Source organism: Lygodium microphyllum, chromosome 21 (genome assembly GCF_053477565.2).
Source record: "Lygodium microphyllum isolate KBCC chromosome 21, Lygodium_microphyllum_v1.1.10, whole genome shotgun sequence".
In the NCBI taxonomy this organism is placed as follows: domain Eukaryota; kingdom Viridiplantae; phylum Streptophyta; class Polypodiopsida; order Schizaeales; family Lygodiaceae; genus Lygodium; species Lygodium microphyllum.
In genome coordinates this window covers 58,705,961-58,719,663 of record NC_141155.1, presented here as the reverse complement: position 1 = coordinate 58,719,663, position 13,703 = coordinate 58,705,961, and the positions used below count along the sequence as shown (strand labels likewise).

The window sequence follows — 13,703 nt, the reverse complement described above, 5'->3', positions numbered from 1 at the left end:
CTCGCGAAGAAAATCAGATTTCTCTCTCATCTTGGCTTTTTTTCACCTTCTCCAGTAATTTCTCAAAAGATCTCGGCATTTCTTAGCCATTTGGTAGACAACAATAGGATTTTTGTTGTAAACCTTGAATTTCTGTAGAAATTAGGGTTTCACAACCACCTTGGGACATGTGCCAATAGGAGAAGGCATCGTACAATGAATTCAATACCTAAAACTTGTATAATTGTCAAGGAATCTAGATGCCAACCCATTCATTGTAAATTGGGACAGCATTTAGCCAAGTTGTGGTTCCAATTGTGCAAGTCTTGGGTGAAAAGTCAAGGAGAAATGGCTCGAATCGCTTGTTGATCGTTATTACAGCAAGAGGCTTTTGGAGCAGCAAAGGAGATTGTGGAGCTTGTACTCATTCCATTAGCAACCAAAGTTAAATAAATACAGAAAGGAGTGCCAATTTTGGGGCCAACAAGGTGTCTAATGTCCAAAATTATTAAGGCAAATTGTGCATTTCAATTTAGGTTTATTTGTTGACTATTGTAATTAAGTGCTTAATCGGGGAATTATCACCCTCTCCAAGAAGGAAGTCTAGGTCCAAGCAAAATGAAGCACGGGGAGGAGCGAAGTTGCTGTTTTTTGCAGGATTTTTTTGTTAGTGAAGGAGAAAAGGCTAGGTTTTCAGCCTTTTGGAGCAAATTTTCAGTTCTCATTGCCTTCGATAGTTGAAACTCGTTGAGGATGAGGGGAGAAAGCCCTACTAGGCACTGACACCATGAGTGGCGTTAGAGGGGGACTACCCTTGTTTTTGTGCAAGCCGTTCTATTTACAATGTCTAACAAACTTAACACAAAGTTTCAAGCTATTTTAGACCGTAAGGTCCCTGTGTTACCGACTCTTCCTTCAAATCATAAGCTTGATGGGAAGAATTATCGCATCTGGCGGGTAATAATACTTGCCATCCTAAAGTCCTATGATTTAGGAGAGCTTGTGACCGAGTCTATAGATCATCCTACAACCCATAATGCCTCCAAGCTTTGATGCTAGGAGGCATATTCCATGGTGGATTCTGTGAGGAACTATTTATTTTCCGAGGCTCATACACAAGGAGGATTCTTCGTGCGAGAAGTTAACGGGGACGCCTATCCTTTTCGAGCATCAGATTAATTTAATGTGCACGTGGTGATTCCATAGCAGGTGATTTTGTAAAATACATATTAAATTAATGGACGTTTACGAGTTTAGAGTGCGCACTCGAATTAAATTAAGGTTAGGACAGAGTTCCAACCTATTTAATTATTTTGTAGCTAAAGACTGCCAGGTATTCACTTTTGTTGGGTTTTATTTAATTATTTTCTAACAATTGTGAATGCTTCAGTTGATGTGTAGAGCAAGCGGCAATGGCGTTGGATAGCACCGAGCAATGGCATGAATCCAAATGTCTAGAAAAATTACTATTTTTTATGGGGCTCGTCTTATCACTAAAGGCATGGCGCCAATATTTATTTAAGCGCGCTTATTTATTAAAGCTTTTAACAAAATATTTATTATCTTGTATGCGCAAAAACGCTCAGTTAAATATTTTATTATTTGATGTTTATATTTGAGCACAGCCTGACTTTTGGACGCCCAAACGCCTTACTCTATATTTGGGCAAACGCAAAAGCAAAAACATGCTATTTATAAAGTGGACTATTTTTTAGCTTAAAGATAAATAAATCTATAAATACATGTCTTGTGAAGAGCTCACACAAGGCATAGGGCGAGATTGCACCCAATTTGTCTTTTTGTCTCATGTGCAAATTTTTTTTTGCTTTTTACTTAAAATTATGAAGGTTTGTAGAGTTCTTTGTTCTTGGGGACCTTCCGACATTGACTACGCACGCAAACAGCATCCAATCTGTGCATCAAGGATATTAGAGCGAAGCTGAGATTAAGAGCTTCCAATCGCTCGCTATCTCATGCGAAGACGAAGTTCCTGAAATGAACAAGCTCTACAGGCTGTCTCACGACGAACTGACAACACAAGCGTGTTCCTGGCGGTGAACAACCCCCTATTGTACCCTTTGATCGTAAAGGACCTCTCACAACAGGCGGAGAACCACTCTGGAAGCCCCTTTGTCAAATCTGTTTTTCTCAGAGAAAAAGCAATTGATGTTATGGAAATTGTAAAGCTTAATGCTTAAGCTTAGAGAGCTTAAGCTCTAAACTTTTCAAATTAGTAATTCGGCATGAACTCGCTGATGACGATTCCGTAAAGAACATGCCGTTGTCTTACACTAATTCAACGATTTACTAAAGTTTTTTTTTTTACAAAGCTTTAAGTTATTAAGCTTAATATAAGCTTAAAGCTTAGCTATCAATCTCTTCCATAGCAAGTGTTCATACCACGGTACTCCCGAACCGGTTTTGAAGCTTCAGTAAGCTCCTGTTTCCACCTGTAACCTAGCTGAACGGATTTACAGCAAGTAGGCTGTCACACACAATCTATGCGCAAGACTATTTTGCTTAGAAAAAGACCGTTTTTAATTGTCGTACTCGAGAAAAGCAAAAATCGAAAAAGCAAAGGCATACTAATAAACAAAGCAAGTTCGTGGTAATCTTATTCACACGTGACTAGAGGATAAGCGACGGATCTTCAATCAAATCCAAGATGTCGGATCATAATATAGACGATTTTATGGGCGAAGGTGATTTGTCAAAGCCGACTATGGAACAGAAATTGGATTTAATCATGATGCAGCTTCAAGAAGAGCGAAGGAAACGTTAAAACTTGCAAGTACAACTGGCTATACTTCAACAATCCACTGTCAATTAAGCCAGAGCGCAACCTGAAGATATCATTCGACGTACTATTGATGCGACACTCGATGCACAGGCTTTTAGAAAAGAGGCCAAGATAAGTAAAAGAAATTTTAAATTCCACACTTTTAATGGGCAACGTAATGGCAAATTTGTTCTTGCTTTCATTAGTCAGTTTGGCAACTATTTTCATGAACAGTAATATACTAAAAAAGATAAACTTAAATGCGTCACTAACCATCTAGCAGACAAAGCATTATTATGGTAGACTGTTATCCACAAGAGTGTTAATTATTCCTCTACTTGGGAAGCCTTTCGAAAGAATTTTTTGCATTATTTTCTTCCATCTCAATTCCATGAGAAAGCCATCAAACAGTGAAATCTCCTGCAACAAAGAGATTGTGAATCCATCCTGCAATACACTAAGCGTTTCTGAAGTGCCTTACTTCAACTTTGAATGCTTGAAGATATTCTTGAGGCGACCCACAAGCGCAAGTATATGTCCGGTTTGCTTGGTCACTTCTATACAGAAGTGAATATGTTCAAGCCAAAGACTTTGGAGCATGTGATTTCTTTAACGCATGAAGCAAAGAAAAAAATTCGTGAACGAGAAAAGCAACCACAACAATTTTTTGTTAATGGTAACTTTGAAATAAAGCAATTGAATTCTAACTTTCGAAGATTCAATCAAAATCGCTTCGCTCCTTCTTCTTTCCGTAAACTCTAAACTCGACCTCTTGCTTTATCATCAAATACAAATTCAAACCCTAAGTCTTCATTCCAACAAAATCCCAATATACCCAATCTTCCAGCCCTTACTAACAATGTCTCCAAAGCAAAGCTTATGGTTTACTACAAGTAATTCAAATCCTAAGCCTTCACTCCAACCAAATCCCAATATACCTAATCTTCCAACCCTTACTAATAATGTCTCCAAAGCAAAGCTTATGGTTTACTACAAGTATCATCGGTTTGGACACTTAACAACGAACAGTCAGTTCAAGAAGTAAGCTGTTCAAATCAATCACTTGGGAGCAACTGATGACAAGGACCATGAAGATATGTCAAACTTCACTGAAGATAATAATGATATCGGTGATGCTTCAGATACTTTACCAAGTATGTCAAATCCTCATTCGTTATTAACAATGAAATATTCTGTGCATGGTCAAGAAAAAATTATTTTACATGATCATGAAAGCACGCATGATTTTATTTCCGCAAAGTTGGTGAAAAAATTAAATTTATCTACTATTCCAACTCATTATCACATAAAGGCTGCATTCTTAGGTACTAGATACAATGATACACAAGAAGTGCATAATTTAGAGATTAAAATCAGTAATTATGTTGAATGTAGAAATTTCTTAATTGTGTCTTTGCAAGCTAGTAATATTATTTTAGGAGTACCTTAGCATCACAAATATAACCCTGACATAGATTATTCCACACATTCCATGAAAATTCATTTTAACGAAAGCCAAATCATATTACATAGATTGCACACCTTTGATAATTTTTCACTGCTTAATCACACACAAGCTAAATGTGCATTGAGAAAATGTAGTAAATCATATTTAGTATGGGTGAATAAAATTGAAGCTAAGAAAAATCATATATATCTTAGGCATGCACAATTTTTTTAAAAATTAATAATCGTTTTGCTGTTGATTTACCACCTAGTTTACCACCTACACGTCGTAAAGACCATAAAATAGATTTAATTCCAAGTTTTTAACCACCACGTAAAACAGCTTATAGACACAATCAAATTAAACAAAAAGAAATCCAAATACAAGTTGAGGAACTGTTAAATCGAGGACTCATTAGACCCAGTAGTTCTCTTTTTGGTGCACTTGTCCAATTAGTTAAGAAAAAAAATAATACATATAAGATGTGCATTGACTATCATGCCCTAAACAAAATCACTGTTAAAAATAGATATCTGATCCCTAGGATAGACGACCTCATGGATAAACTACAAGGGGCCACTGTTTTTAGCAAGATAGATCTCAAATCTCAATATCATCAAGTACGCTTGGATACACTTAATATTTTTAAAGCTGCATTTAGAACTCAATTTAGTCATTATGAATTTTGTGTTATACCTTTCGGATTGACCAATACACTAGCTACATTCAGTCGTATGATAAATTGTATATTTTTGAAGTATCAGAATTGTGTGATTTATTTCTTTGATGATATATTGGTTTTCAGTAAGAATGAGAATAAACATTGTAAACATCTATCTTTAGTTTTCAAATTGTTGAAAGAGAATTAATTATATGCTAACCCTGACAAGAGTGAATTTTTCCAAACCCAGATTGAATACTTATTCGCATTGATCCTAAAAAGATAGAGGCAATTTTGAATGGCATTTTTCATTTTTACATGGCATTTTTACCATGTGGCAACTTTCTAAACTAATTTTCCACCATTATCCAATCATTTAATTGATTTTCAAAATTCAATATTTCTGAAAATTAAATTCAATCATTCTAACCCTACCCAAAACTAATTTTGACTATCCATAATTAAATTGACTAGCCCATTTCCCTTAGACTGACATTAATAATTTAATTAATGCTAGTTTCTAGTGTCGCCATTGACACTTATTGGTCAAACAACTGTCCTAGGGTCAAATTTGATACCTTTGACACGCACTGCATCCTCAGGGTCCTTCAACCTGTTACTATAGAATATATGCTAGGTGCATCGCATGTGCTCAAACAACCTTATACATTTGATTAATAACTTAATCAAATGTTATCAACAAGATTACAAAATCTCAAAATTTTACGTCTCTGTGACACATAGCTACGCATTTTCTTGTCACGTTTTGGGCATTTTCAACAGTCACCATGTACAAGCACCTTTTATCAAGCAAGGATAGTGCCATGTGGCAAACCGCAGTTGATCCTCATTATTAGGTATTATTTTATGTAAATCAATTGCATTTATAGCTGATTGATAGCTTTTTCAGCTGATCGGCCAATTTGATAGCCACTCTACTTATTTCATCGACATATTCTCAACTATTTATAGTTGGCTACCTATCTACCCATCTCACTTGATTTTAGGTGAAGAGTGAGACCGGCTCGAGAAGATACTTCAACAACCTGCTTGTATATTTGCCTTTTTCATTTCAACATTCATTGACTATAGTTTTTTGTGTTTTTCTATCTATTTTCTCTCTCCCTCTTTTCTCGTGTTCATTGTCTTTTAGTCTTGCCCATATTCTTCCGTATTCGTTGCACTCTGATAGTAAAATGTCATTCAAGAAGGCCAACTTAACGTCCACCTAATGAATGAGCCAATAATAATTTATTAAACTTATTTTCTTTGTACTTACTAAATATTAAAAAACATATTTTGAGCTTGTCAATGATGAATGGTTAAGGAAAGATAGTGAATACTTCCACTTATATGATCCAATTGGGCCCCTATGAAACTAGAACTCAAGCATATTAGGGTCAAGCTTGCACATAGAAAGAATTTGTAAAACCTCCGCATAGCCCGTAAGAGAACCCACCCCACCCCTCCCAAAACAAATTAAGTTTTTGAATTTTATTTTAACTACTCTTTCCCCCCTTATCGTCGCCAACAGGTGGCGAGAGGGGAAATAAAGGAAAAAGAAGCCGCTGACAATAGAGGATAACGACGTAAACTAGGCGATGCCGATGAGGTTGACAGGAAGTTGACGACGTGGCGGTGGAAGATGGAGACGACGATGAAGGCGATGACGACGTGGACGATAACCACAATGGGGAGGAGCACACGCGTGTTACTTTCTCCCCCACCCAAACACCTATATAAATCCCCCCATCATAAGAGAAAAGGGGAGGGGCCTCAATCTGCTGCTGGCCGTGAGAGAGAGAGAGAAAGAGGGAGAGAAAGAAGAGAGGTGAGTAGAGAGAGAAGAAGAAGAAGAAGAAGAAGAAGAGGAAGAGAGAAGAGAATAGAAGAGAAGAAGAGGGGGAGAGAGAGAGAGAGAGAGGGCGTAAAGAGAGAGCGAGAGAAGAAGAAGAAGAGAAGGGAGAGAGAAAAGAAGAAGAAGAGGGGGAGAGAGAGAGGGAAGGTTTTGGGAGATTCCTCCCTTCCCCTCCTTAGAGGATGACCACACGCTCCGTCCCTTCCCCGCAACTTATTCCCTTTTTCCACGAGTTAAACCCCCTTTGCAATAGAGAATAATCACGCCAGCACGCTACCTCGCCAACACGAGAGAGAGAGAGAGAGAGAGAGAGAGATTTATAAGCCGAAAGTATGGCCCCCAAACGAAGGGAGACACACACCAATCGTAATCCCGCATCCAACAACGAAGCCACTGGCCAAGGCATTTTTGCGAATACGAATACATCGGGTATGGATAATTCATATCCGAATATCCAGGTATTAATTGCCATCCCCGCTATTCATTAGGACATAGGTTATATCACCTTGCCATGTGCATGAGTTCATTTTAAATAAGAAACCGATATTATTTTTCAATAGTTAATGAACTGGCAAGGGATTTTAGGAAATTCTTTCCGTAACCATAGATGACCATGCATAGATTTATTCATATGATGCATTGAGGTTCGCACAAACCCTTGTATCCGAATACAATCATTGCATCCCAGTGCTACGCAACAAAAATCATACCTCTTTTTCTGTCCTGTTTTCAGCATCAATTGCTACTGAAATTTCAGCCACTGTATCAATATTAACCAGCCCTCAAATACCTTTATTTGCAGCCATCAAACCATATGTCTTCAACTCTTTAATAGCCCATCCTACGTATTTCTTTTCATGCCTGCACATGGCTAAGATATTCTTAAAACTACCAAGACTACATGCATGGTGCATACATGGGAAAGATTATATGAAACATACATTGATGGTACACAAATTAATCTTCCATTAAAGTCTTGCTAATATCACGAACTATTAGTTTATTGGGATTACGAAGTTGTGCATAGCTAGTACAAACAAAAATCATTGGGATTAAAACTACGATACATTGAGATCTGCCGATAGTGACTATGTTTATCAATCCTATTCGGGGTTGGGCTAGATGCAAGAATAACTCTAGGGCAAGCGAAGAGCTCAAGGATTAAGAAACCCAAGTCGAAGGAAAGTCCGATGCTTTTACTTGTTGGGAAGAAGGCTAGGTTATCAATCAATGTAAGTGATTAATAGGACTTATGTCTTGTACAGTATTTTGAAACCGTAACATATGCCTCAACCGAAAGAAGGGTGTGTTAAGTAAATTTTACATAGAACCGCTCCTGATCCCAAGGGGGAGAGCAAATACGCGATGAAAAGGTTATCGCGACTATTCTTGCAATGTTGGAAAAGGATACCATTGTTTTTTGTTGATTGATCAAATAACGCCCTAAATGCTCTTATATTAAAATGATTGTTGGGATATGATTAGATGATTATTCCAAGTGCTTGTGTTTGATGGTAAATGCATGGCAGAGATTTGTGATGACAAGTTGCCCTGGGAATGTTTTCTTGGAAGATGATATTAGGCTGATTGCTTGGATTGTGCTTGATTCTTTAATGGATTAATTAAGGAAGGATATTTTGCGCGGGTGGATCATATACAAGGTCACACCGCGCTCAACCCGAGAGAGCACTACTCGATTCACGGGCCGAAGGTTGACTGGTGAAAAGGCCAACCACGGAAGTTATGTCTCACTTCTAAGCCGCTTGGGGCCAATGGAGCTTTGGACACCCCTTGTCTAGTCTAGAATAGAGTTGTAGATTGCCATGAGCCCAACGTTTGGGGCGTTGGAAGATCCTATTCTAGATACTAGATGGAAATTATGGTACCATGTGATTTGGACCGGGTACTTCTGTTGGACAGAAGGGATATATAGAATACATAATTCTCCTGTATAGGCAAGAGACAAAGATTAACTGGAAAATAAGTTAAGGAACTTGTTGTCAAAAGGATTGTTGCTCTGTATTCGTATTTGTGCTATAAATTATGCAAACGAACAATGTTCCCTAAAAGGCTTAGTTAAGGAAGCTGATTTTAAGTGTCGCACGTAAATGTGGTAAGACGTAATTAGAAAACTAAAGCTATCAAGGGAAGCGGATAGGCAGAACTCCCAACGAGTCCATCCTACAGCAAGGTGGTCCCAGAGAACTAGAAGGCTTCTCACAAGGTCTTACCATCGTTCGACCTTTAGGTATTGTTAGGATAGAACCCGATTCATGCCGTTTTAGGGAACCGGAATGGGACTATGCTCTACGGGCAGAGAGATTGAGCAGTGCATCCCTCTCGTTTCCCATTCTCTTTGAACTAAGTATGGTATGGGTCTGCTTTGGCTTGGGTATCTCTGCGTAAAGTAGAATGTCCAGGACCCGACGCTAGAATGCTGTCAAGAGACCTTGACCACTAGGAACCCAGATTTCAAGTCGATCCTAGTGGGTTTGGCCACGAACGTTCCGTTGCGAGATAGACCCGGAAAACCCTAGGCGACAAACCCCGGAACATTCCATGGGAGTGCTGAGCAGCGACGCTTAAATTCGTTTCTCGATGGACCGCTAAAACGTGCTTGGACAACAGATAGGCAGGCACATTACAAAATTAATGCCTTGAATTGTGGGCTAGATCCGCCAAAATAAATGATTACAATCAACAAGATCACATGATCATGAAATATTTATACAATGTGTATATATATAGGCTGAAAGCTTAAAATACACGTATCTTTACATAGGAAACTTGTATAAAGATTTAAGTATTTTTTTTATAATATACTTGTAAAGAGCTTTGACATGACATCCATATAGGGAGAAAATACCTACGGGAAGAGGATGTTCCCAAATTTAGGGAGGCTCGGATTGGCCAAAAAATACAAGCTCTAAAAAATAGTGATGACATTCTAAAAATAGTAAGCTTTATGTTTTGATAGTGCTTACTAAATTTGTTATCTTTATTCTTAATAGTACTTAGTCCAAAAAGGAGGGCCATAGGGAAGAGACAAGTCTCAAAACACTTGCCACACAACCTTCCAAGTGTCTTGCTATTAGCAGGATTGTCAACTCTCAGCTCATGCATGAGTCTGTGCATGCATGTTAGACCTAGGCACATTATCGTTATTTTAGGCATAATTGTAGTGATTTATTTGTGGAATTTATATCCCAATCGCACAACATTTAATGCTAGCCAACTAGCTATTGTTTATGGCCTATTTTGTGTCTATTTATTCTGATGCTCCTCCTCCTCCTTTTCAGTCATCATCATCATCGTTCATCAGGTGGACTTTCTATTGGACAGAGAAGTCGATGCCGATGCCCATGCAGTCAGTGACTCGCTGTTGTATGCAATTGTCTCATGTTAGGTATATGGATTCCATTTCTAAGCACATCTTTGAGTTATCTTCTTTTGCAATGTTCTTCTGTTTTGCATTCAGCTGTTTATTCCAGCACTTGTCTATGCTTCCATTGCTGCACCACTTCTAACATGGTATCAAATTGCAAGATCTAGGTTCCTCCTACGATTTCTCTCCTGATTTCAAGTCTTCCCCTTCCTTTCCTAATCACACGACTGTTTGCTACTGTCCATTGTGCAAATTTTCCTCTACTTTTTCTCTATTTGCTGCATTTACTGCAGAGTCAGCTGACATCAGCCCTCCCCGGATTTGCATTTCAGGCTGCGCCCACCTGACTGCCTCTAACACCCCTATACTCCTATCACCTGCTGTTTTTACTCAAATTTCCTGCATTTTCAACATTTGACACTTCTTCACTACTAGGCGGCATCTTCTAACTGTTTTCTTGTAGATTTTGGTACTTGCAACATTGTGTTTTTGTGATCAGCCTATGAATACTGCCTGTGAACTCTATTTTTGTGCAGAGTCTTTGTTGTTTGATTGGTTGTCTTCTTTCTCTGTCTCCCTTCTATCTTCTCTTCTCATCCTCTCCATATGGCTCCTCCACGCACTTCTAAAGATGATAAGTTTACATGGACCTGACTATCTAACATGGAGTGTTGTGCTGTCATAAAAGCATGGTTTGTGCAAAAGCGGCTATGGTATATTGTTTGTAGAGCTATTCTCCGTTCTTTTCCACTTCCTAAAGATTTTGATGAGGACAACCATGAGGAAGCTGAGCTTACATGGGATATGGATGATGTGTGTGCCTATTCTGCTCTTCTTCAATGTATTTCTAAAAAAGTTTCATTGGTAGTTACCCCCTGCAAGACATCCGGAAGTATGGTCGAAGCTTCAAATGTACGAGGCACCTTCCACCATGCATGCAGTGACCCTTTATGGGCAGCTTCAACAGATGAAGTTTGAGTCTAAGGACACCATACACTCATTTTTGCTCTGTGTTACATAGATACAGGACCAGCTTCGACACATGCAGTCTACCCTTCCAAAGGCGCATCTTATAGGGACAGTACTCTACAAGCTCCCTTGAGAATGAGGCATCTTTGGGTTTACAAGGGAGGCTTCCATCTCATTATGGAGGTTCCAATGAGGCCTTTACAGCTTTAGAGAGGGGTGACAAGAAGAAGAAGAAGAAGTCGAAGGCCCAATGTTATCATTGTGGTACAAAGTGCCACTTGCACAAGGACTACAAGGAGTTAGCAGTCTCATGGAAGAAGAGAAGAAAAAAAAGTAGCAATTGTATACAAACTCCTCCACCAAGTCATCCTCTTTCTCAAACTCCAACTTTGATCCTCCGATGAAGGAGAAGTCCAAGGGATGAAGGGATCCGCTTCTTCAGATTGAGAAAAGGACTTGGCAGTGTCAAAAGATGACACACCAGCGCGAGAGTAGGGTTTACGGGGAGGAACACGGAGTGAACTCGGCAAACATGGAGAAGGGAAGAGAAGAGAGAAGAAACTCTGATGAATGGAATGATGAAGTTCCGAATCATGGAGTGAATGTAATATAAGGGACCAAGGGTGCCATAGCACAAGGAAGATGATGAAGACAGCCACGAACCACAAACCGCAATGTCCTCTTGAAGGGGTGTGAGGGTAGTGGAGAGGCTGGAGAGAAGGGGTGACGGACTGAATGAATCAGCCTGAGGAATGAATGAGAGAGTGGCTTATAAATAGGTACAGTCGGTCTAGAATGGCGCCCCTTTTTAGGATTGCAAACCCTAAACGCAAACCCCAAATGCAAAACGCAAATTGCGGGTGAAGGATGAAGGGTTTCTCAACACCCCCTCTCACACCCAAAAAGGGGAACAAGAGAAAAGAGAGATGGAGATGCAATGCTTATGCAGCAGGTGCCACTTGGACGGTGTCCCTTGTGGGAAAATTGTTCACTTGCCCAAGCGCCCTAGTACAAAGATGATGAAAACATGCAAGGCATAGGAGGAATGTCAGACTTTGTGTGGTGCCGAGAACCATAAGGATATGCATGTACTCGATCTCGGGACGTGGCTCCATACTGACCAAGTGACCAAGGCAAGAAGAGAAGAGGAGAAAGAAGATGTAGATGATCCCTAAGATCCAAGATTTTCACCGGAAAGGGAACCTACAAGAAATAACAGCAGACTGAGTGAACTCAAGAACCCGAAACTCAACCTCGGGAGAGAAGCCTGTAGCTCCATGCATCCATGTTGGAAGAAATATGAAGGCCTTGTCACTAAGTCACGGCTGAACCTTCGAGGTCCCAATCTAGGTGGTACCTGAAGATCGTGGGTATCAGTAGAAGAGATGACTAGTTGAAGACAACCACCCTAAGAAAGTAGAGGATGGGTGAAGAACTTCAGGTGGAGTAGGTTTCCCCTCTGAGGTACCAAAGCTTAGCACCTGCCAAAGTTTAGACTTTTTCATTCAATACAATCGATTATTCTCCTGGTAAATGAACTAGCACTCATTCCAAGCAGCAGTAGACTACTGATCGACTGCAAAGCGCTACAGACTCCCCTAGATATTACAAAAGAAAGCTCCCCTAGAAGTACACATGATAAGAACTGAAAAGCTCTTGAAAGTTCCTGGCATGAGATACCTTCTGCTGCTGCTGCTTCTTATTCTTCTTTTCCTCCTCATTAAGACTACTACAATTAACTCTACTGTAATACATTGCAGAATTTCCAGTTGAAAGGACGCTTTGTTTCTTGTTTTTTAATTTATTTGTTATTATTATGAATTCTGATGTCAACACACTGCAAAATTTAAATAAAGGTTTTCAAGGGCGTGAAAGACAGAACAGACAGATTATTATTCTGTGTAATTTTTTGCTCTAACGGAAGAGACAGAATGCTCTTCTGAACATTAAAAATCACTCAAAGCAATCTTCTTCACGTGGGAAGTCTTTGACGCATTACCTCGTGTCCTGCACCGTTACAGGAAGGCCCGGGCTTGAGGGGGTCTTCTGGATCTTCAGAAGCCGGCATCAAGAGCTGTCGATCTGCAGAGGCGAGCCTGGATCCCAAAGGAGAGGAGGAAGGGGCCAGGGGCTTATCGTCGTCCACCATCATCGATGGCCAAATATTGGTGGAGGATGAGCTTAATTCAGAAAGAAACAAAGCCGGGTGAGAGAAGGCAGCTCCCTCCCTCCCTCTCTCTCTCTCTCTCTCTACATCAGGGAAAGGGGAAACATTCTGGATGCACAGTACATCAGTACATCAAACAACCCAACAACAGCAGCCCAATAGCCTGAAGTGCCTGATTTATTATTTTTAAATTTCCAGTAAAGAAAAGGTCTCATTCCCTCTTTTTTTGAATCTGAATCTGATGGGGTAGGTAGGCTGTATGATCCACTGTGGCACTCACATGCTTTGACCCAGCTCTTCTTGCTTTACATAGGGAGCACATCTTTGTCCCTTTCCCTTTGTGAATACATACATACATACATACATACATACATACATATATATATATATATATATATATATATATATATATATATATATATATCTTCACCTCTTAAGGGCGCATAGTTTGTGAGCAT

The 13,703-nt window shown here is 39.5% G+C and overlaps 1 protein-coding gene across 1 annotated transcript in view; it reads right to left on the bottom strand.

The window, feature by feature from the left end:
* LOC148018046 (protein LIKE COV 1-like) overlaps positions 1-13,473 on the bottom strand; it is a 41,016-nt gene extending 27,543 nt beyond the window's left edge. Inside the window, exon 1 of the mRNA XM_087661363.1 lies at positions 13,078-13,473. Within this exon, the coding sequence (XP_087517489.1) occupies positions 13,078-13,230 (153 nt within the window). The 5' untranslated portion in view covers positions 13,231-13,473. The remainder of the gene's footprint in view (positions 1-13,077) is intronic.
* Positions 13,474-13,703: the final 230 nt, after the last annotated feature.